This window comes from Asparagus officinalis, chromosome 1, assembly GCF_001876935.1.
Source record: "Asparagus officinalis chromosome 1, Aspof.V1, whole genome shotgun sequence".
NCBI lineage: Eukaryota > Viridiplantae > Streptophyta > Magnoliopsida > Asparagales > Asparagaceae > Asparagus > Asparagus officinalis.
Window position 1 is genome coordinate 92,588,089 of NC_033794.1, and position 25,073 is coordinate 92,613,161.

At 33.8% G+C, this 25,073-nt stretch overlaps 1 protein-coding gene across 3 annotated transcripts; it reads right to left on the bottom strand.

Annotated features, from left to right (window-relative positions):
- LOC109828167 lies at nt 1-23,782 on the bottom strand. 3 transcript variants are annotated; one of them, XM_020395199.1, is made up of 7 exons: nt 23,438-23,777; nt 23,150-23,355; nt 8,751-8,894; nt 5,514-5,728; nt 5,172-5,430; nt 526-698; nt 1-369 (listed from the first exon to the last, which is right to left on the bottom strand). In XM_020395199.1, the coding sequence occupies exons 1-6, from the start codon at nt 23,637-23,639 to the stop codon at nt 570-572; spliced, it is 1,155 nt and encodes a 384-aa protein (XP_020250788.1). In that variant the 5' UTR covers nt 23,640-23,777; the 3' UTR covers nt 1-369; nt 526-569. The 3 variants fall into 3 exon arrangements, with proteins under 3 accessions (XP_020250788.1, XP_020250795.1, XP_020250802.1); XM_020395206.1 differs by lacking the exon at nt 1-369 and having other exon boundaries at nt 582-2,781; nt 23,438-23,782; XM_020395213.1 differs by lacking the exons at nt 1-369; nt 526-698 and adding an exon at nt 3,992-5,074 and having other exon boundaries at nt 23,438-23,782.

A 25,073-nucleotide genomic window follows, 5' to 3' on the forward strand; every position in this document is an offset into this window, starting at 1 on the left:
TCAAGCCAAAAAAAATCACTGAATTTCAACATCTCAAACAACAATAGAGAGAAGGAATTACAAGCGAAGAAACTTCAGATTAAAAGACACTTTACAGCATCTTTGAGCCTTGTCAAAGCTCAGTTCAAAAAAGGTTACACGAGGAAAGAATGAAACCTATGACACTCACCAAACTGATAGTAAACCATAATCCATAATCAATGATTTCATTGCATCCTTGTTCATCATACTAAATTGGTCTTGTTGACAAAGGATATCCCAATAATTGCGCAACAAAACTCATCTTTGTCATCCAATATACAGTTAGAATTCAATTAATAATCTCCTCTCCCAGATTGATGAGCCAAAAGATATTTGCCATCAACTACCCTGTGATAATAACAGTTGTATATTATCAATCGCAACCATATAACAAAGCAAAGGAACTTACCATAATAAAATGTCAGTATGGTAAAAGTAAAGTGCAAAATGGCATGCATAATCATCCTTATCTAGAGAAAATTAATTACTGGTACTGATGTTTACCTGTGAAGCGAGTACATCGTGCAATATACAACTTATAACAAGAATCAAAAGTCATACTTTGTCCTTCCACTCTTTAGTACAAGGCACAGCATATCTGGTAGTTTGGATGTTGTATTGTAAAAGTTCCAAGATTCCAACATTAGTCGTTTTCTCGATCCCTTGAAATGAACAACCTAAATAAGATTGCAACGCGTTATGAAGAGTTACAAAACCATGCCGAAAGAGACTAAAAAATACAGTTGATTTATAACATGCTGACTCGATTAATCCTTGAAAAGGTATTAGTCAAATACATATCCGAACCACAAAAAAAAAAAGAGTTCCCTTTTTTTAACATAAAACATAGAACTTTTAGAACATGGGACTTTCCATAAGCCAATTTCATTAGCCAAGCTCAATGCCAAATTTTTATTTAAAAAGTACCTCAAATCATACATTATACTTCGAAAAGAGCCTCAAATACATGACTGGCGATTAAATCCTTCAAAATATTCTTTCAAATAAGTCCCTTGAATTAGCATGTGCTCTTTAAATATGAACCATTCCTAAAAATTTATAGAGCTTGACTTTCTTCCTATTTTAACCATATCCTTCCTGTTGTCTCCATGTTCAAAATTTCTTTTCGTTCTTTTTTTGCCCATGGCGGGAAACCTGAATGGTTGGCAGGTTCCAATATGGCTTCCACGGTCCTAGGTTCGATTCCGGGCTTGGTTATCAAAAAAATAAAAGAAAAAAAGAACTTTTCCAATAGCCATGCTTAAATCAAACAGTTGGGAATTCATTTTATTGATTAAACACAAAGGCATAAGAGAAAGGAGGTATGAATAGGTGGATATAAGAGATGTTGTAGAAAAGAGTTTTTTTTTTGGGTGAGAGGGAAGAGGGTGCTGAACTAAAAGAAACAGAGGAAAATTATATTCTCATTGATTATGAGGAAGAAGCAAAACCCATACTTATACATTTTATGGAATATCTACAAAAGTAAACTCTAACAAGAAAAGTAAATATATACTAAAGAAAAGTCCTAAATAGAGAGGTACTATAGTTAACTACGACATTGAATCTAGACATCTTTATTAAACCCAACAAATAACATGGGATGCAATGAATCTTCCGAATCTTCCAATATTCCTCCTAAAGCTGAAGCGTAGTGGTTAACGAAGCAAATATTGTACCAAAAAGAGTTGAATAACTTTTCTGTCATAGACTCATAGTATCTTCGTCAGATCAATAATTGATGATAGCTTGCCCAAACAAAAAGACTTGAACAATATCCCCCTCATGGTATATCGGTCATATCAACATAAAAGTGATTGAAGTGAACACGATCATATCAACAATAGGTTAAAGACCAAAACAACACCAAGAGAAATAAAGGCTCTGCAAATGACGACAAAAAAAGATTCGCGAGCAATAAAAGTTAACGATGCTTCGCGAGCAACATAAATAAAAAGATTCTTGCAAGCGAAATAAAAGACCGTGCCATACACGGTACAAAACTCCAATGTTGGTTGAAGACTATGCTGAGATTCGAAGAAAACAAAGTAGGTACATAAGAGCACCAAAGATGAGATCAATATAGGTGCTAGAATAACACTGATATATAAAAAAACGAGATTTGTTCGAGAAGACATTAGTTATGTGAATGAGACTATGTTAATGAGACAAGCACACCACATATAATGGCTCAATAAAAAGTTGATTTGATTTGAGTGCAAATTGCAAAAGCTTGCAAAAGCAAGTGGTTTTGGTTGGTATACTCGCTTGGTTGGGCGTGAGTGCAAATTTTAAATACAATCTCAAGTTCTCAACCAGCCGATCGATTGCGAGGAAGACAATAACTTGTTGCAAATAATTCATCAAATAGAAAACCAAGCACTAATAGAAAATCAAGTGCCAAAAATCCTATCAAACTATCCAAGCCCCAAGCATGCAAACCACCAGAACAAAATACACCAATGTTGAAGGCAGCAATTCCTTAGGCGGGTGCGAGGGTAATTGATTTCGTAAACAACAACCAACAGAGAGGATGATGGTGATTGAATCAAATTTTATCGAAGATATTCAGCAAGGTTGAAACCAGAAAATCTTAAATAGATGAAAAAAGAAAATATCAATGTGTCGAAGCGGCAACTAAAGTCAATGCTGCCGAGGGGAAGCACATAGCCGATGCTTGCGGCAAAACCCCTTGGCTGTCCCGAGATCTAGAATAAGAAGAGAGCTCTATAGGATCGATAACTTCGCTCTGATACCATGCTGAAATAAAACAAAGAGAGTAAATTTATATTCTTATTGATTATGAAGAAGAGGCAAAGCCCATACTTACGCACTTTGTGGAATATCTATAAAAGTAAACTCTAAAAAAAGTAAACATATACTAAAAGAAAGTGCTAAATAGAGAGGTAATATAATTAGCTAACACACTGAATCTAGACATGTTTATTAAAGCTAACATATAATATGAGATCTTCCAATAAAAGCAATGAATATTCTGAATCTTCCAATAGAGCGAAAATATATCTCTAACAAGTATAATGGAATCTCCAATTAAAGGGGACATGTTAAGCAGGAGTAACATGAAGAAACTCATTAGACTTGGAGACTAAATAACAGTTACATTATTTGGAGGTTTTAAAATTGTGTGTGACCTGGGAGGAGTATTTTTAAATAAAAAAATTGACAATATAAGGACCAGGACCAACCCACAAAAGTGTGTTGGATACGATGAAAAGCGCCTCTCTAATTTTTTAGCACAAACTTGTGGTGCACTCGATACATACCATCAGCTATTGTACCTTCTTTCTGAACATGTGAACTAGTAACCATGTCCAATGCCATCCAGAAAACCCAGGTTAAAACCACCAACTGCTTTACTCCTAGGCAACATGAAAGAAAAGAGCAATACCAGAGAAAAGTTCTAAATGCAGTGATCTCCAATCAGATAAGAATTTGGATGACACATCATTGCTAATCATCATTCTATTGCAACATTGGTAATTCTATATAAAAGATGTCAAATGAAGATTCTATTAAGCAAAGGTCTAGTATATACGCTTCCTAATGCCTTGTTTGGTACATGCTATGATACCCCGAAACGACAATTTTGGTGCCGTACTCGTGTCGGGTGCTGTTTGGGTACGTTTCCGCACCCAAACGGAGGGGACACGGGAGTTTTGGAGCAAAGAAAAATGGGTTTAGATGCAAGGAAGAAGAGAACTCTCTCTCTTATTTCCTTAGTTTTAAATTTGTTAGTGGAACATGACATCACCATTCACATGGGTGCTTGACTATTTGCTTTTGTCTTTTCTTTAAAATTAATGGCAATGTTAAGAATGAGAGACATGTGTTCTCATATTTAAATAGGTAAGTGTATATGTATGTATATACGTACATATTTATTTATTTATTTATTCTTTTTTATGCTTATGTGGAATATAAAGTCAAAGTTTCAAATGAGTTTAGCCGTGCCCCCGTACCCTACTTTTTTACAAATTTTCCGTGCCCCGTACCTGTACACGTGTCTGTACCCGTACCTGTGCAACCTAGGACCGTACATGAGAATTGAATGAAGTGAGAATGAAATGAAGCAAGGAATAGAATGGAATTAATGTGAGAATGGAATACTCATTTTCATTCTCACGTTTGGATGCAATTTAAAGAATGAAGTGGGAATGAACATATTTGAAAGTTATGTACTTTTTATTTCCTATTAAATGGGAAGGCCCATCCCCATCATCTCATTGGGAATGCTCATTCCCGCATAAAGTAAGAATGAAGGGGAAGAGGGCATGAGCATTCTAACTTCCAAATAGAGGTTATGTTGGGTACATAGGAATGAGATGTGGTATTGTCATTCCATTTCCACTCATTCTCATATACCAAACTAGGCCTAAGTGTATCATTCATTACACGGACATAATATATATCAGCTGAGAAATCTGCAAAAGCTATAGATGCAATTCGGTGCTGGATAATTCTGGACCACATCCATACACTCCATAACCATTTTGTATATTCAAACAATGGTAGCGGTAAGGAACAGCACTAGCAAAAAGGAGAGAATGTGTCAGATGTATTGAGTAGCTTAGTTAAAACAAGATTTTGATTTGGAATTCATATTCTAGAATGTTATTTCTGTTCAACGTGCTTAACCGGTTGGTCCTGCACTGTAGAATAAGGTCACTTATCAATCTAGATACCAACAACTCCAACATAAACTTATGAACATGTCCAAATCCTTTTTCCAAATTTACTTTGGAAAATATATACAATAAAAAATTATAGAGAGGCCTTTTCAACTGAATTTGGAATGAAGATGACAATTTTATTCTTCTTAAGGGGTACTTTAGCACCCACTTGTGAAGTTCACCAATATGAACAGCTATGCTGAGAAAAATAGATGTATAAGCCAACAATATGAATAGCTATGTTGAGAAAAGTATAAATTGTACTATAACTTCACGGAATTCCCTTCATGCACGAGTTTGGACATGGCAAACAATCGATCAATAAATTTGCATACCATGGACTATCCAACTTTGGAAAGTGCCTGTGAAATTAATAAAGCTACTTTGTATCACGAATATGCATATGAAATCAAATAGTAAATCGTTAAGATGCATTTTTAGGACCTGGATAACACTTACCTGTACATCCAATGGCATGCCATGAAATTGCCCAGCACCCTCAGGTGGAGTCCAATTATAAACAGCACATGGCAGAAAAAGTACAGACACACCATTGACTTCACTTGAAAAGGCTTCAGGCTTGCCAAATTTTTTTGCAACAAATGGTAAATGAGCCTTTACAACTGATGCAAGGGCTAACTGATCTCCAAGCATGCGGGAAGCCTTCATATATTTTGAGACATACACATCAAGGACTTCTTGTAGAAAGATCTTTGCCCTAGAACCAAAAGCGATGAGTTATATATTAATCCCCCTCAAACCATAAAAAACACATTACTGGAAGAAGCATGATGAACTAACTTAAGAATTCCATCTGGAGTGCCCCTCACTGCAATAAAACCAGAATTCAGAGGCTGCTCTTTATTGTTTCTGAAAGTGAGAGCCAAGTGGAATTGTGGATACTTTTGGAATATATGCCCAAGATCATCTACTACTGCAACATCTGAATCAGTGAAAACATAATGACTAACTGACTTTGCCTTCTGAAGCTGCTCAAGCCTACTATGCAAAAACACCTGCAAGACATTAGCAGGTGAATAAAAATATCATCACAAAAGTGGCATCAGAATTAAACTTGGGTAAGTTGTAAATAATATTAGTACAGGTATGAAACAGACATGTCCATTCATGATGTTAAGAATGAGTAATCTAATTCAAGGCATTTAGAGGGGACATATATAAACATGTGAATATACATACTAAGAAAGTCAGCACAGAACACTTAACATATTAACAGCTTCCTAAATCTTGCAAATCAAAGAAAAAGAACACAAGCCGAAAGAAATTAGCATATGATGAATATAGTTTATTTAACGCCAAACTATCAAGATTGCAGGAGTACATGCAGATAGCAAGCATTAGAAAAAAAACCCACTTCAGATCCATGTTCACAGCACCAGTTTGAAATGATAAATTTCTTTAAGATGCTAAAGATGATGAGGACATGATGCATATTTCTATGGACTACAAAGATGATGTTGCAAGGCAGGATATGAAAACAAGTTAAAGATTCGAAAACAAAAAATGGCGAACCAAAGTCTCATCCAATAGTTCAAGAGCTTTACATTTCTTTTCTTTTCTTCTCTTTTTCCCCCTTTTTGGAGATATAGGTGATATTAGTCATCTGTTAGTTCTATTGTCCTATATTCAAGTACTGGAAGTCCTATGGAATCCAATCGAAAGGGAGATTGGAAAATTCACAAGATTGTGGAAAATCAAAAACTGTTGACAAAGAAACGATTGCTGAATACAGCCAAGCAATCTGAAGTTTTGGTTTGAGCAAACTGGTGAAAAGCACTTTGATTTAAATTGAACAATTTTTATCATGATTTTGGAAAATGTAGCTTACTGAGCTTGCTTGATGAAAGATTGGCTAAATTTGGTTAACTGAACATAGGAAAAACCAGAGGTGCATTGTGGATAAAGAATACTAAACTGATATTTTCCTTCTAATTAATAGGCCATATATGTTCTTCAGAGATTTTGGAAGAGTGAACACTCTGGTCACGGAAGAAAATCAGAAAGATGTTTATTATCAATAAGCAATGGTTTTAACCAATAGGAGAGAATTCTTCTCCAAGGATGGGTTTTAATCAAATGTAAGAGTCTTCTCAGCTTCACACCTCATATGAGATATGGAACATGACTTAGAGGAATATCAGGATTCAAAGAGATGGCATGTGCTCTTATCCATGGCCATAGCGAACATCTCGGGCATGGATATCCCATGGATGTAGGCCCATCTAGACCAAACGATGTGTGTTTCTTCCTCAGGAATTGAATCCTCAAAACCCTAGTTCCCTGAATTCACTTCACCAATTTCTTGTAAAAATAAGTACTTTGGCCATTCTACCAGTTAAAAACTAGAACGAGATGACAATATCATTGCTGAAAGATAAGAACTAAGGTAAATAAATATTTTAGCTGACCTTCAAGAATAATTGCAATGCTACTGTTACTGTTAGTCTGTTACAAAAAGAAACTATGTAGGACAAAATAATAATCTACAGAAACATCTATTACTATATTTAAGAAAAGCCTGGCTTTTGGTCTATTCTTTGGTCCATGACTCACATCTCTTTCTTCCCATTAACTTACATTCTTTTTTTAATTGTGAAAGGGGCATAATTGGAAAATTAAAATAAAATGAGGAAACCGCTTCAAATGAAAACCACTCCGTTGACACGGCAGTTACCGTCATATTTTGCAGGCAAGTGAATAAACAGCCTTATCCACGTTTTAAGCAAAATTAATTTGAAGAACCAATCAATTAGCCAACAAAGAATGTCATGGTCTCCGACTTTCTGCCAAGAAAGCAGTGGCCACATCAGAGCCTTGGCCATGGCTAGCATTGGCAAGGTAGTCTAGATGTTTATCTACTTTATTTAATATACATGGTAGTATAGATGAATTATTTTCGTACAGTTTACTCATTCCATCCACTCATGTGAAAACGAAATTACATAGAAAGCAGTTAAACTTTTTTCATATTTGTTCAAAAGCAACGTGATTCGATTTACAACCAGATCTTGAAAGAATGCTATCCGGAGCCTCGAGAGGTAAGCACAATATAATTAAGTACTGTACTACCAACTAAATCAAAAGAGGCTGCTTTTTTTAACTCTTGCCTCTTTTGAGAATAAACAAAAGTAAAGTAATATTTTTTGTTAAATAATATTTTTTGTTAATTACTATACAAAAGATATTTAGATAATGTAATAAGAAATAAATAAATTTGACAAATAGAATTTATTTTGTTTTTTTGGTAAAAATGTTTATATATACATATATTAGCGAAGGTATTAAATAAAATTTATTTTGTTTTTATGGTTTGATGAAAAAACTTCCTCATGATCCTTTGTACCATGGGTAAACCCCCGGCGTGGCTAAAGGGGACCTCCAACGCATGGCCTCGGGTATTCCAACTCATAGGCAGCTCCCCAAGAGAGTCAAACCAAGGACCTCATAGACAACTTACCAACTCGGCTGGACCCTCTATAGAGTTTATTTAATTTAACTTAAATATGTACTGTGTCAGACACTCATTTTGTGCAGAGGAGTTCTAGTTTGAATAAATTGAAGTTTAGATCAACCAGTAATACATCATAAAAATCTGGGAAAAAATAAATGACAAGTATAAATTTATTTGAGAACTACAAAATGGAAGAATGATTGGGTGAAAATGGAAATTCAGTGAGGAGAATAGATGAGATATAAGTATCCTCTAAAAGAAACTGCATGAAATACAGAAATCAACAGTACTGTTTGGCATGCTGTCAAACAATTGACGAGGAATAACAATCATACGGCGTGAAAGCAAACCTTGAATTGGCAATAAAAGATCTCTTGTAAAAAGGACAATGTCAGTTTACATCAAGGACCTCTAAGAATCATAGAAAAATAGATGGCCTTTAAATAGGAGTACAAGAGTTGCAGCAACAACATACTACTAGGTCATACTGCTCATCTAGAACATCATGCAGAACAGAAAACAGACTAACTAGAATACCATTCATATTTATGTCAATGTGATCTTACAATGTAAGATTTGATCCTCTGAAGCATCAGCCGTCCCCGAGAATAGTCTCCTTCTATAGGCAACAATGATGCACTATTTCTCTTCACTGAAAAGTGGGAAGCAGGATCAGTCAATATGATCACACTGCTTTTTGGCATTGACACCTGCAGAATTCTACATTTAAGAAAATGAAGTTAAACAAGCAGAAAAGAAAAACATGTAATTATTTCACTGTTAAAATGTCCTTGAGATGGTATCCATATGAACAATTCAATGTCTAAAAGAAGTAGATGAAAGAATGCTAAGACCCGTTCAATATGTGATTCAATAAAACAAACACCTCATTGGAAGGAACAAAATGAATCTTAAATTGATGATCGTTGCATATATCCTTTTTACCATCAAAATGGTGCTACCTATCGAGCATGAGATAAATGAAGAAGATGCTAACATGCTAAGCTGGCTCCAAATTTTTAGAAAAGATGACCTCAGGCAAGAGAAAGTTTCACATTAAGTAAACCTGATAGGTCAGCTCATTAAAACCTTAACTTAGGTCATGAATTAAGCTCATTCAGCCAATAAGCAAAAACCTAAAAAATTCTCCTAAATGAAGAAGGGACAAATCAACTTTGTACGACTTGAATTTGTCTCTGACAAAAGCCAGAAGAACAAAAACCCAAAGAGGTTGGGCGCTTATGTTCTAAAGCCATACTGATGCTAGGCACGTGGCAAAAAGGACACTAACACTTCCTGGAACACTTCTCCAACACACGCTAGACACTCCTCAAATGTTCCCTTAAATAAAAAGATTTAGTTTAGGAGTCTTAAGGTATTTATCATATAATTTTGAACACATGCTTTAAACTTCAGATATGCTTCTTTGTTCACATAAAATGCTTGAATATTTAACTCATCAAACTATTGATTTGTATAAAACTATAATATTAGGTTTATACATTTTTTAATACAAGATATGGACTACAGTAAGCTGCTCTACAGAAAATTGAAGAACCGACTTTTATGTAGTCATAAATCTCTATGAAAGTTAACATTTCAGCAAATATGTATCCATTGCATGTTCTATATAATTAGGAATATGATTATATAGAATATGAGTATACTTTTGGATGCATGGACATGTTTATGCATGCATCCCTCTCTCCATACATTCTAACATCATGTTGCTGTGTCTTGTGTCCTACTTTACAAGGATTTACTATGTCTGTGTTGGAACTTGGAACTATGTCTCGTATCTGTTGATGCTTTTTGGTGAATACACATTTCCAAGACTTATAATACAAGTTATCTAGAAAGATATCTTTTTATCACTACACCTTTGTTAAATCCAGACTAAGTCCCACTGTTTGGAATTTCAAATTGCAACAAAGACAATTTTCATTTAATAAAAGAGGAGCTTTTTAGTCTAAGGGCCCTGAATTAAATACATTTAGCAGCAAAAGAAGATTATCAACTACTGAGCAATGGTAAATAAACATATGGAGAAATTGCTTCAGTGTGTATAGAAAAAAGTAAGCAGAGTTAAAGGGAAAATTCTATAAGACAATTTTAAGACCCATGATGTTTTTTGGATCAAAATGTTGGGCAATTAAAACATGTGTAAAAAATGGGTGTAGTACAAATGAGACTGTTATGGTGGATGAGTGGACATACACTAAGGAATAGGATAAGAAATAAGTGCACTCATAATAAATGGGAAGTTGCCCTGCTCCTGTAGAGGATAAAATGAGAGAATCATTTGAGTCATGTGCAACGGAGGCCATTTGATGCACCAATTAGGATGAGCCATAAGATTATAATTAGTGGAGAAAGAACAAAAAGTGCGCCTAAGTAGACACTGTTTAGAAGGATATGATAATACTGAACTCAGTGGAGCACATAGCCTTCAACAAAACTAAATGGTATAACAGGATCCTTATAACCAGCCCCAAATATTTAGGATAAAAACTTTTGTTGTTGTATTTTTGAAGCTGCAATTAATAATCTCAGTCGATGAGAAATAGAGAAACACCCTCGTATACGCCAACTTAAGACCAACATGTGCGGTCATTAAGTCCAAGCAAATTACCTAAGGGTCTATTTGGAAACTTAAGACCTACTGCTCTAGTTTGAACTTAAATTTCAAATAAAATAATTCTACATTATGAACTTCAAGGCCCAAAACTATGAATTTCAAATCTTAGTCGAACCCATGGTATTTATCAAATCCCCGACTCCGACTCTCCTTTCTGTCTCACTAGGGTTTTTGTCTCTGTGCTCTCAGAATTATGATCGCAGGTACTCTCATCTTTTTTTTCTCTTGTCTCTAACGCTAATCTCTCTCTTCCCTCTAGATGAGCGCCTCTCTCCCCCCTCTAAACCTCATCACNACTCCCAGTATGTTTCTTATTAGTGTAAAAGAATTTGGTAATTTTGATGGGTTTTTACTGGAATTTGTTTACGGGGTTTAATTATCTTATTAGTAATAAATAATGTTTGATTATCTTATCTAATACTATTATAAAAGTGTGTTGCCATGTTAAAATATTTTTTTTCAAAAATACCCTCCAAGTCATGCTAAAACACATACATGCATACACAAAAACACATATATGAATACATAAAATATATACATACATAAACCATACCCCTTCAAATCTTTCTCATAACCACCATGTAATAAATGCACCTCCAATTTGCATTCACTACCATTAGAAAAATTAATTCAATTAAACTTCTTCTCTATTATTATATAATAATAACTCAATATAATAATACTATGTAGTAGTAATAATAATAATACTATGTAACAACATAGCCTACTATGCAATAGCTTCAAATTCTTATCGTAACTGCCAATTAAATATCATCATCAATTTAATAGCTCTACTAACTACAAATTAAACTCTAACCATTCATATCCCTAACCTCTCTAGGATCATTTCCTATATAATATCCGATGATTATACAACTTAATTCACATTCTCAATCAAACAATCAAGCTACATCCTCTCAAAGTGTAACCTCTTACTCTCTCTCCCTCTCTATCTCTCTCATACTCCTTGGCCTCCTTCAAACTCCATCAACGACGACTTCCACCTCCTGACCTTCACAACTAGCCACCACAGTCCTGGCCAATTTTACTTTTTGCCCTGGTGAACAGTAAAGAAAGGAAGTAAAGAAAGATAAATGTGTCTGTTTACTTTCATTTTTATAAATCTAGAATTGGTTGGTGTAATTTCAAAGGTGGATCCAATCATTATTATGGTCTGATATGTTTGATTTTATGATGAGCTTCAAGTTTATATAATTTGATGTAGTAGAGAGAAATTGTGATATTTTCTTGGTGATTTTGTTAGGGAGATCCAGTATTATGTAATAGTGTGACTAGAAATGTAAAGTATTGTTGTGAGAGTGAGTTGTATACTTTTTAGTTATGCATGAATAACTATGTACTTCATGTTCATTTGGTGGGAGAAAATTACTATTTATTGACCAAATAACTTGGTTGGTGCTATGTTTCATAGAGCTTAGGTGGAAAGGAAATCATTACTCAAAAAATGACATTTATCCTAATTCATTGTTACACATTTAAATTTTAACAACTACAATAAAAAAACATATTTAAATTATTTATAATTCTAATTAGTAAGTTTATAAATTATTTTAACATGACAACACATTTTTATAATAGTATTAGATATATATGTATATAATAATCTAAACAATTCACTGTCATTATGTGATTCATTTATTTTTTTAGAAATGAAAGACCCTTCTATCCGTTAATTTTAAAAAAAAGTAGGATAATAGTTCAAAAACAAAAAACAAATGAAGCTTAATAATAGAAACCTAATGTTACTAAGGTAAAGATAGTATAGAGTACATTAGTTAATATAATTATAATTGAGTGCATTGTAAATATTCAAGTTTGTCTACGTGCAAGGCACATACACTATACTAGTTAGTAATAAATAATGGTTGATTGAAATGATGATAAATGATTTTAATTTTAGAAAAAATTTGGGGAATCTCTATCTTAAACATGCATATCTCATTGTACGTACTTATTTGACCTTACTATATGAAATGGTGCAAGAATTACTGAAAAGTTGTCTATATCTCATAATTGACACTTATTGGTATCTTTTATATATCAATCTTGCTTCTCTAAGAAAGGGTGTTTGCCCTTATATATGTGTATGCAAAGATGAATCCGAGGAGAGGGTAGAGGGACACATGTTTCCACACACATGCTGAACTTTTAAAATTTTACCACAATTTTAAAAGGTGACCCATAGAATTTTATAGGTGTCCCCAAATCAACTAGATCATATACGTTCATTTCAACTCCGCAAGGTTCATCCATCCAAAAGCAAGCATTATTCAATTCAACTCAATAATCTAGATAAATGTATTGACATTCTTGTGATCATTATCTAAATAAGTTTTTCTATTGATACATTTATACTGTGTATTTTAGAATTTTCCAATATTAGTCTCTTAAGTAGTCACTCAAATCATTGATATTACTATTAAATCCCTCAATTCTTAAGCTATTATAAAATTAGCCCCTTAGATCACTAAAATTGCTATTAGGTCCCTCAAATATTTTTTTTTCAAAATATCCCCTCTAGTAAGGAGTATAATAGAAATTAAAGGGAATTAGTCCCTCAAATCATTCAGATTGATATTAGGTCCTTCAATGACCTCAACGCTCATAAGTTATTTCAAATCAATCCATTTAATTGCTACTTCTACTAAATGGCTTGAAATTAGGGAATCTAACGCAATTTAAGTAACTTGATGGACTAATTTCAAAATAAAAGAAGAATTGGGGACCTAATAGCAATTTTAATTATTTGAGGGACTAATTTTAATATATGATAAATTTAAGGGACTAATATAAAAAACCCATATTTTATTAGTTATTAATATAGTTGCATATGTTCCCCATAGAAAAAATTATGGATATGTCCCCTAATGTGTGGAAATAGAGGAATAGACATATATATAGTGGATTGGTTACATTAATGGATAAATAGACAGAATGACAAATAGATGAGGGAGGGCTAGCGATGGGTAAAGTTTGTATGTTTCACATTAATAAGCAATTTATGGAACATCTCGTAGGGGTAAGATTATGGCAGATACTCCGAAAACTTCTTTTCTAACATCTTCATGATCAGTAATTTTATATTGATGTAGATAATGTTAAGAACAAAGGAGGCACTAAATCATTTTTGAAGTTCTCATCTAAATAGGAGATGTAGATAATACTGGGAAATAATACATTAATTAGATTGTGGTGTTTTCAGTGTTGTTCACTCATGGTGATGGTAACTTTGACAATTTTGTCACTCAATGATGATAGAAATAAGAAAGGTGGATAGCAATCACTAGCACCATTATGGACAGGTTAGGTCTAGATACTATTATATCATGTTAGATGGTATGGGCCCTGGTTCATGATGGACATGAGATCTAAGTAGGACATTTATTATTGTATGTCTAAATATGAACCCTACAACAATAAATGAGTTGATCAACAAAGCAAATTCAAATACCCAAGCAAATCCAGATACATTCAAGTAGAGCTGTATGTTGAACTCCAATATCCACTAAGTTAGTTTATGAGTCTCTAAATTTTGAACAAAGGCATGTGCTTTTTTTCATTCTCAAGTCCTCATATAATCAAACTTCAAATTGTCTCAATATCATGTACATGGGTCTAACACTCTAAAATTATCACTTGCTGCCACTGAGCACCAACAGTAGGTACTAGTGATTCATATTTTATGTTTTTTTTCAAGACATCATACATAGCACGAGTTCTCTTCTTTTCCCACATTAAACAATAGATCGGGATACCCTGAATGACTTAGTTATAAAATTTTATAATAATAGTGAATATTCTGTTGAAAACAGTTTCTTACTCAATAATGGACTAGGCGTTAGGCAAGAGGGACACGGGAGATAGAGGTGGATGGAAAACTAGAAGGAATGAAAGATGAGTAGTTTTCTGTTTGTTGTAGCCAAATACAAGCTATCTTATGTATTAAGTACTTATCGTGTAATATTATGGACGTGGATGGAAAAGTAGAAGGAATGAAAGATGATAATGCAACATTGGATAGAGAATTAGGAAAAAAGAAGGAACAACTTTTAGTTTGTAGCGATGCCCGATTTTCGAGAAGCCTGAAAATCGGGCATAAGGGTATTTGCACATTAAGTACTAAGATGTTCTACCCATTTAATTCTATTTTGTGAATATTACAATGTAATCTAATGGGTATTATTGGATCAATCACCTAGTCGTATCCATGAAAGTGATACCCAGACCCTACATGCTTTTTATAAATAGGTCTATCTTTAAGCCTCGACATATTCATAAGTTGATGGGATAAAAATCCCGACCATGTTCAGCTCGAGACTAGGTTGGGTAACTACATATTGGGTGCTTATACAGCCCTAGTGGTAGCAGTTGCATTACTTATTTTCATCTTGTGGGAATAATAGCAGCTGATTAGGGTTAAAAGATTTTACATTTGGTGTAATGCTCCTCAAGTTCAAGAGATGTTTGAAGTTATTTCATTTTGCTTAATATGTATTAGATTCTTTTTTATTCTTTACTTTCACGAGAACAATGCAGTAGTACTCATCTATACTAAATTTTGACTAGCACCCTATGAATTTAAACTGATTGTAGAATAATGAAAGTTTTACTATTCAATTTTGTAATCATATTATTTGGTATTTCTATTTCGCTGTGATTTTGTATAATAGTTATGATTAATCTCAAAATAATTTCTCATTCAGGTTTAAAAACCTTCATGTTTTGATGAAAAAGAAAATGCTAGAAAAGCTATTGACTTGAACATTCCATGGAAGCAGCATGTCATCAAAGGTATATGTGTTATCATCTTTGAGTTTTGCCTCTTTTATAATTTTGATATGTTCCTCTCAAAATTTTAAATTCTCTACTCACAGGCTGCACGTAAATTTGCCCTATTAGTTGGACACAAAAAGCCCTAGCACTACCAACAGAAAGAGTAAGCTACCATTGTTGAATTTATGTGTTGATGCTTAGTATGTTTATTTGGTTTAGAGCTGTTCTAGGTTTGTATTGATTGAATTTTAAATTTCTGGTTTGTTTCATCTCAGTAACTTCCTTAAAAGGAAAAATGAATCGCTGATTAGAAAGTTGTTAGAGAATAAAGAGGAATTGTCACATGCTAATCTTGGGAAAGAGCTATATGCTCTTTATGTTGTTCTCAGTTTATGTGGAAGTTTGCACATATCTGCTTATGTCCAACACCACTCTGTGTTTTTTGCTTTAACGGTAAGCTAAAAAACCAGTTTTTAGGGTCTTTAAATGCCTTAACGGTGAGTTTGGATAGATTTTTTAAGAGAGAGAAGAGATGAAAATGTTATGAAGTTAATCATCTAAAAATTATTTTCTTCTAATTAGTAAGAGAAGGGAAGAGGATGATTAAGAATAAGCAAATTCCTTAGTGAAATAAAGAATATTTAAATTCAATATTCCTTTAAAATTGAATAGTTGGTTAAATCATGAGTTTCAAAAGCTATAATATGATTGTATTACAGGAGGCAACTGAGGCCTCAGGGGCGGGGCACATTTAGCTTGCAATGAATATCAAAGGTGAGAGAGTATATATTCCTTTCTCATTAAACTTATTTATATTAGCGATGTTTATAGCCTAAAGATTGTGGTGCTATATCAATTTACCCTTTTGTTTTGAATATTAAACTAGACCATGTGTTGGTACTCTATGGTTTGGCTAAATATAATACATTTTGTTTTATTTATCAACGAATAGATTTTAAGTATGGAATGCAAATGGAGCTTCATCAACTTACTATTAATGTACGATCAAATAAAGTATTTTTTATATTTTTGATCCTCTGGTTATGAAACTTTCTAATGTGAAATTAAATCATGTTTTCTTTGTTGTGTCACTTTTAGCCAACTTGAATGAATTGGGTGAACAACTTAATCTGCTTTGAAAGATTTATTTATATGGTTAAAGGCATTCATAAAGATGTGATATAAAATATTTCAATTGTAAACAATAGCTATTGGGAATAGGGGTGATAAATGATCGAATCGAATCGAATACTAAGGTGTTCATATTTGTATTTGTTTAAAATTATCAAATTCAAATGTGGGCTCTAATATTCATATATCTAGTTTTTCGAATTCGAACTCGAATACTTGGTATTTGATAAATATTCATGAATATTCACGAATACTTATCGAATATCAAAGTATATTTATTTCGCTAAAGAGTTTGATTTTCAAATAGTATTAAAATTCATAAATAAAAATTATTTCTTTATAATATATGATGTATATATATTTAAATCAAAATTTTAATTAGAAAACAGATTTAAGATTATTTAAGTCTTAAAATCTATATATAAAACTTAAGTAGAAATGGTAAGTGGGTTAAAAATATGATATCATATGTGCAATAATACAAATAATAAGCTATGATCAAATTTTAAACGAATATTTAATAGACAAACAAATCGAATATACATCTGGTTAAATTCTATTCGCTAATAAACTCGAATAGTAAAAAATATTTGTTTAGTGATAAATGAACTATCGAATTGAATATGACCGAAGAGTTATTCGAACAATTATCGAACCATTTATTAATTATTTGGTTCATTTCCACCCCTAATTGGGAATGTTGAAAGGTGAACTTTTGAGGTTTAGTCCCTTTTTTCTGAGTATGATAATCATGTCCTTATCAATAACATCTACAAATATTGTATATTTTCTTCACATTTATCTTAGAATAAGGTAAAATTTACAAAGTTAGAAGCTTGTGCATGCCACAGTTTCCATTTAATAGGGGAGAAATTGGCAATACTAAAACTAGTTCAAACAGTACTCCATACAACAACTGCTATTTGTTCATTGTTGATTCAATAAGATTGATAATCTTCAAAACTGATAATCTTCATATGCCTCTCAAATGAAGCAAGTGAGAGTAATCAATTAGATGTTATTCTTTTGAAAGAAGTTGATGTATTTCTTATTTGTAGTATTTTTTTAATCTCTTGTAATGTTTGCTTAAAATGCAATAGCTTATATTGTTTGTTGCTTATGAATGAGGCTGGTTTATCAAAAGAGTTAACTTCAGAAAACCCTCTTGAACAAGAGAAACAAAGGGGCGAATACTAAAGAATAAAATGGGAGGATCTGAGATATAGTTTTGATTTTTCAGTCTATACTGGAGTTATTTTGGCTTATCGCAATAGGAAAGCAAGCTTATATGCTATCCTATAGTATGTTATGTTTTAAATGAAAGCTTACGTTGTAGCCTAGAGCTTCTTTTAAGGATTGTATGCCAAACTTTTTGTGTTGATGAGAAGGTTGTGGCTAGTTATAATCAATGCTATAGGGACCAAAAAAACATATATTTAGTTATTTTATGTGACGAATATTTTGCTCTTAAATCTTGTGTGCTATTGCATTTTATTGCATTGTATTACCCATATTACATGCATTATTTATGGAATCTACATTGAACGGAGCAACGTGGGATTACCAATTTTCTTTGTGAATTTTTTAACTTTTCTTTTCTTTGTCTTAATGAATTGAATCACGATCATGATGTTTAAAATGAGCTCTTAGTTCTTTGCAGTGAATGTTGAGTGTTAGTTCATTTAAAGCTATATTCAGTTTACATTTTGTTCATTGATTGTATTGACTTTCAATTCAATTTAGCATGTGATTTATTATGCTCTAGAGGATCTCCATTTTTTTAAGGGAAGATTTGTATGTTGTGAAAATATATGGTTAAAGCAACATTTGCGTTTGTTTTTGTTGTTGAATGATTTCTTTAAGTTCACACTTTATTGTCCTCAACAATAAAAAGAAAAATAAAGGAAAATCTTCAATAGATTATGTTCATGAGTTAAGTTAGGGTTCATGAATTATAAGACTTCTATAGGTTAAAGTATTATAGAAATGAAGTATATATGTTGTCAACTAGCATGTTGCCATGTGAACTTTGAAGCGTATAGTTACCAAAGTTTAATTGTTATCATTCTTTATTGCTTTTGAGTTGCTACTTGCTACAACTTATGTCACATGTATTGTTTTTACTATTTAATCTAATTTAAAGAAGAGTTGTTCAAAGAGTAAAATTTCGCAAAACACCTACTTCAAATCCAAATTCATGTATAATAAAGTGTACCCAAACACTAGATTTCCTTTGATTTAATAAAAAGATCAACCAAGGGATTTATCGAATCATGGATCTCCTAGAGTTAAAAGCGCTTAACTTTAAATCTACCTTCGAAATCCAAATTACATTTCCCAAATGCAACATAAATGTATTTCATCTTATGAAACTATCTCTTTTTTTTCCTCTTGATATGGATATTTCATGCCAACTTATTTTACAAAACAAACTAAACTTTACAACCAGCAATTGTCAAGGTTGTTACTCTACTCTCAAATGAAGAATTCCTCCCATGTTATCTAACACATCAGTTCCCTACAAGCATGAACATGAGTAACAAGTACAGAAGTATACTTATCTTTGGCATACATGACATGTCAACATACTAGCAATTTCAAAAGCACACTACACCATAAGTGAACTATGAGAAAAAAAAGGAGTTGCCTCAGGGAAAAGGAATATTCCACTATTTTGATCATTCTCAAACTTCATGGTAGACCTGTAGATGTACTACCAAGGAAAGAATGCAATCACACCAGAGTGCAAAAAATTAATAAGACAAAGTTGTACAAATATAAATAAATGTTCACATTTGCATCAAGAAAGAATGGACATGGGAGATTGATGTTCTGACACCAAGAAAACAACATGGAGATTCCTTAAAAAGTAAATTTTAGGGATACCAAGACACAGAGATGCAAACAAGTATAAACACCCTAAGACGATTAGAAATTAGTTGGCATGCTATCACCATTAGAAATAGAAACTAACTAAAACTTTAAAAGTCACATCAATACATTTTGATCTTAAACCAAAAAAATCACATTCAAATGTATAATCAAATGTCTTCCTTTATACAAGGCTACAAGCTAATGGAGCTAAATTACATTTTTTTACACTGAACATGGGTGAAATCTAAATTGGTGAAGTTTCCGAGAACGAAAAATTGTTGAACATTGAGGGGCTAATGGCTAAAAACTCTAAAGCAATGTACCTATAAATTCCACTGAATAGCAGAGAAAACCCTAAATTACCTCTTTTAATAACCCCTTCGATCTAAAAAATTGGTGCTGCTTACAAACAAAGAGATGATGTTTGTTCCAGAGAGGATTAAGAATCTCGTCCTCAACCTAATTACTCAAGTTCAGCTCCCGAAGAGCACTGAAAAAGGATGAAAACCAGTCAAGTGAACCCTCAATGAGCTTTTCCCATTCAAATGTGCGCAGCCAGATTGCTAGCTTGCCTCGAGGATGGCGCTTACTCAGCACAGGAAGAACAGAAAGAAGCATTGTGATTAGATCTGGCTGAAGAAGAAGGCTACCACCCAGAGAGCTGCTATGCTAAGCAGTTAAATGTTTTGGAAGTATGTAGGTTGTACTAAATAGCCAACATATGTTCAAGAAATCCTTTCTTAATGTTTATTTAAGCCCAAAATGGCTCTTACATGTCTAATATGCAATCTTTTCTGACTAAAATTCAATAAGGAAATTTTACATTACATGTTTTTCACTAAACCAGCATTACAATTAGAGTTGATTAAAACCACTGAGCTATCTCTATAAAACTCTCTTGAAAATGCTAACATATCTTATGTCATTATGAAAAATATGTGAACTTCATTTAACTCCAAACTACTCCTAGTGTTACAAATTGGACTCATTTAATCTGCTCAAATCATTTTATCTTCGTCAAACTTCTTACTTTTATAAACTATAGACTAGAGAGAACTCACTTGTGAACTATCATCCAACTCTGAATAGTATCTTCCTTTGCATCATACTTCTCACAAATGTTATTATATAGGATAGATATGTGATTCGATAACGAAATTTGTTAAATTTGGTATTGTTGAATCAGATGTATTTCACCAAAAAATTAAAAAAAAACTGAATTTTGACAGTCAATTTTGATTTCGTTTGTTTAGGAAAAAGGTCCTCTTCAAATTGCTTAACTTGAAAGTCGTCTCAAATTTCTAAGATGAAGTCAAGGTGTTACGTGGTTTTCTAGCTGCAAGGAGTAGTTCAAACTAAACAATTGATAAGGGCAGCAGTTGTACTAGAGTTCCCAAAAATGAAGCATGTATTTTCTTTAATTGGACTCAACATAAAAAGTAAAGTCATGGAGTTGTAGCTACATGGGCCTTGCATCGCAAGGCAATCGCCTTTTGGTGCTTCGCAACTGCCCCTTGTGAAGGCGTCTTGCATATGGCATATAGCAAGCATAACCTTGTATATTTTTGTTTTTTAACATTTCAATTGCGTCTTTATACCCAATAACCCATATCCCAAAAAAGAAAAATAAGCCTATTAGACCATTTTAGCAAGCCTGATTGAGGACCCGAACTCTTTCTTGTTTAATTTTGCTTCAATATTAATCTTAATTTGACTATTGATTAGTAAAATTATGAACATCGCTATTATGTTAAGTGTGTTAACATTGTGAATTAAGATCTTATTTTCTGGTTTGATAGTAAATATTATTTATCTTAATATATTTTCAGTAAAAATTCATAAACATGTTATTCCGTGTTTGATTCTCTATGTTAAAAAATTATGCGTACGAACTACGCCTCGCTTCAATGGGGCGCGTGCATAGCATTGCGCGCCTTGACCATATGCACATAAAGAGACTTTGAAGATAAAGCATGAGATCTTCAGTTGATGACTATAGAGCTTCTAAAAGATAAATGAGTTGCAAAAGCAGCTAGCGGAAATGACTTTGAAGATGAAGTACGAAGCTAAGTTCAACTAGCGGAAATGACTTTGAAGATCAAGTACGAAGCTAAGTTCTCAGTGCTAAGTATCAAATGCTCAATAGGTATTCTTCATCTGCCGGAATCAATGCAGTGGAGATAAGTGACTAAATGGAGTTTAGCATGTCTTAAAGTGTTAATGATTTAATGTGATTAAAATCGAGGTGCCGCTCACCCCACTGCGTCTTGCTATGCAGGACGGAGGCGAAGCGCCCCACATCTGATGCAGTAGTGCCTTTTGTTCTTCACACGCATTCTAACTTTGTGCAGGGTGCATGTAGTACATAGCCTCGTATATTTTTGTTCCTTAACATTTCAATCGAGTATTTATACTCGATAACCCATATCACAAAAAGCAAAATATATTCATTGGGCCTTTTTAGTAGCCTTCAATAAATGACTATAACTAATCATCTGCTGGATATTAGCCTTGATTTCACATTTGATTTGAAAAATTATGGACTTTGCTACTATGTTGGATGTGTTAGCATTAGGTTAAGACCTTGCATTGTGATTTGGTAATAAGATATTATTTACCCTGGTATATTTTTATGTGAATTCCTAAACATGTTCTTTCGTGCTTGATTATCTATCTTAAAAAATAATGTGTCCAATATGCTACTCACATCACTCGGGCACGTGCATCGCGTTGCACCTTGCACATGTGTGCCTAAAGATACTTTGCGCCTTGCATTGTGCGTCGCTCATTACTAACACCATGTATACTGGAGTAAAATGGCGGTGGTTCTAATGAAATAAATAAGAAAGACTAGAGCAACTAGAGGACCTGATCCATTAATAGAACTGACCTGACACATTAACTTGTGAGATAACGAGAGAAATTTTACATAATATAGCTACAGAAAGTAATTTAGAGTTTCGACAAACTTTCATTTGAAGTATATGAAAACCCTAGATGACTTGGTTCCTTGAGAAAAGGTAGAATCTATATTTCATGGGTACTTCCATCATGACGACATACCCATACCCAACAGATTTCTTATCGTACAGGTCACCAACACTCCTTGGACAATCCTTGAATATACACAATAACACAAATATGTATTAAGACACGTACTCAATTTTTTAAAATATACTTTTTTAATTTAAACCACTAGTTGTACACTTCTTGGACATATATCACACATTTCAGATCAGCTTCCTGTAACCCGTCGGACATGGATGGATTTTTTTTTCTTACTCAATACCTGGTCCAAAATTAAATTTAAAGGGTTGTTTATGTATTTACTTCAAAAAGAACGGCTTTTCAATTTATAATCTACATAATAACAAAAGAAACATAAACCTTGATCTACTTGTAAGTTACATCCTAGTACAGTATAGGATGCAAATCGGTTAACCACTTGCAACTGCAAGTCACTAGGTCAACTATCATAAAGTACTCTCACAGTTCACAAGAACACACTGCAAAAACCAATTCAAGTACCTGTATGAAGTCCACAAAAGTATGAAGTATCGCCAAAGATCTCTCTTCTTTGCTATATGAAACATTACCGACCGTCACCAAACTAGTCGGTTCCGATCTCACACTGCCATTGTAGACAGTAAAAACAGTGACAAAGGAAACGGCATCACTTCCACTAATCGCTCCTCGCGATCTCGAAGCATCATCCATGTTCACAGCTTTAAGCCCTGAAATAAACGGCATCGCGCTTTTAAAAGCGCTGAACCCTAGATCTATCACCATTACTGAAACTTTTATCGAGTCAATTACCTTTGCATTGGAGGCGATTAGGCAAGCCCTGCCCTGCGGCGGGGCCGAGGATGAGGTGATCCGATTTCTTTGGGATCTTTCGCTTCGGGCCGTCGGAGATCCCATCGCGATGGAGGTCGAGTACTGAGAGGAGGAAAGGGATGATGAGGATGAGAGAGGCGTAGAAGAGATAGCGAGTTCGCCATGATTTAGAGAGCGCCATGGCGATTTGGTTTTCCTTTTTCTTTTTTCTTTTTTCTTTTTTTTTAATAGAAAATTTAGAAGGGCTCCGGAGATGATGAACTGAAGAAGAGTGCAGCGAGAGATTTACGCTTGAAGCCCAGGAGCGACGAAATAACGAAGACCCGTCGCCGATAAGAGGCCGACCCGTGCCCGCAACATACCCGTTTAGGAATGGATGTTATCTGGTCCCATATATCCGAACCGATCTGAACCCTATCCCAAACACACCCGGCCGGATACGGATATGGATATGGAAAATTATCCGGATACGGTTTCAGATCCGGATATCGGATCCAAATATCGGATACGGCTCGGATATCCGAATCTTTTATAATATGTAAATTGGTTTGAGTTGCATATGAAATTCTAAACCCGACTGACCCATTTCAAAGGTACACTACAATTTAATTACAGAGAGCACATGTTAGATCTTGTTCTCAAACTTTTTCTCCGCTCCTCCGCTCGCCTATCTCTCATCGCAAGTTTGCTCGCCGCTCTGCCACGGATCGTTCCTCCTCTCGTCTCTCCTCCAATCGACTCTCCTCAATTGTCTCTCCACCACTCGACGCTCACCAATCCTCGCCTCGCTTTTCCCCAAATCACAGTCATCGAGCCCTCCTCCACCACTCGGTTGTCTCTCCACCACTCGGTACTCACCAACAATCTCTGGCTCTCCTCCTCCTCAACCATCATCAATCAACAGAGCAAACTTGAAACCCTAATTTGATTGGTAAAAAAATCTAACTCACTAGCCCTAAACTCTTTCAATATTTCTTATCTTTTTTGTTTTGTGCTTAGGGTTAGGATTTTTTTATTAAGTTTTTTAATTTTATTCATAGATATCAGAAATCATTCTTGATCCCTTAATTCAAGCTTCTAATGAGGAACCCACAGTTAAACCCGCCACTGAACCCCTCACTGAACCGTTACTGAAAAGAATCTTCAAATAAAATTAATGAGAAGCCTGAGAGGAAAAAAAAGTTAGCTTCTGCTATAGGGTTAGATTTTGACAAATTTAATAAAATTAAAAGGAAAATTGTTGATGGAAAAGAGATTGAAACAAAAGTCACGAGCAAAATGTTAACGTTGCCCATTTGAAAGTGATGAAAGTAGTTTTAGGGATGCTACACACCTTAAAAATCACATTGTTATATGCTCCAAAAAGAAAAGACCCAATATTCGTCAACAATAGGTCCAAGATACTATGAAAAATAAAGATGGGACTTGCATATTAAGTAATTATCATTTTGACAATAAGAAGAGTCAAATGTTGCCTGCATGAGCCATAATTGTTCATGAGTACCCATTTAACTTGGTCACACGTGAGTTCTTTTTACAATATGTGAACTCTATCATCCAAACCACAAGGTTCCGAAACGTAATCGAATCACAAAGTTGTGCATGAAAGTTTATA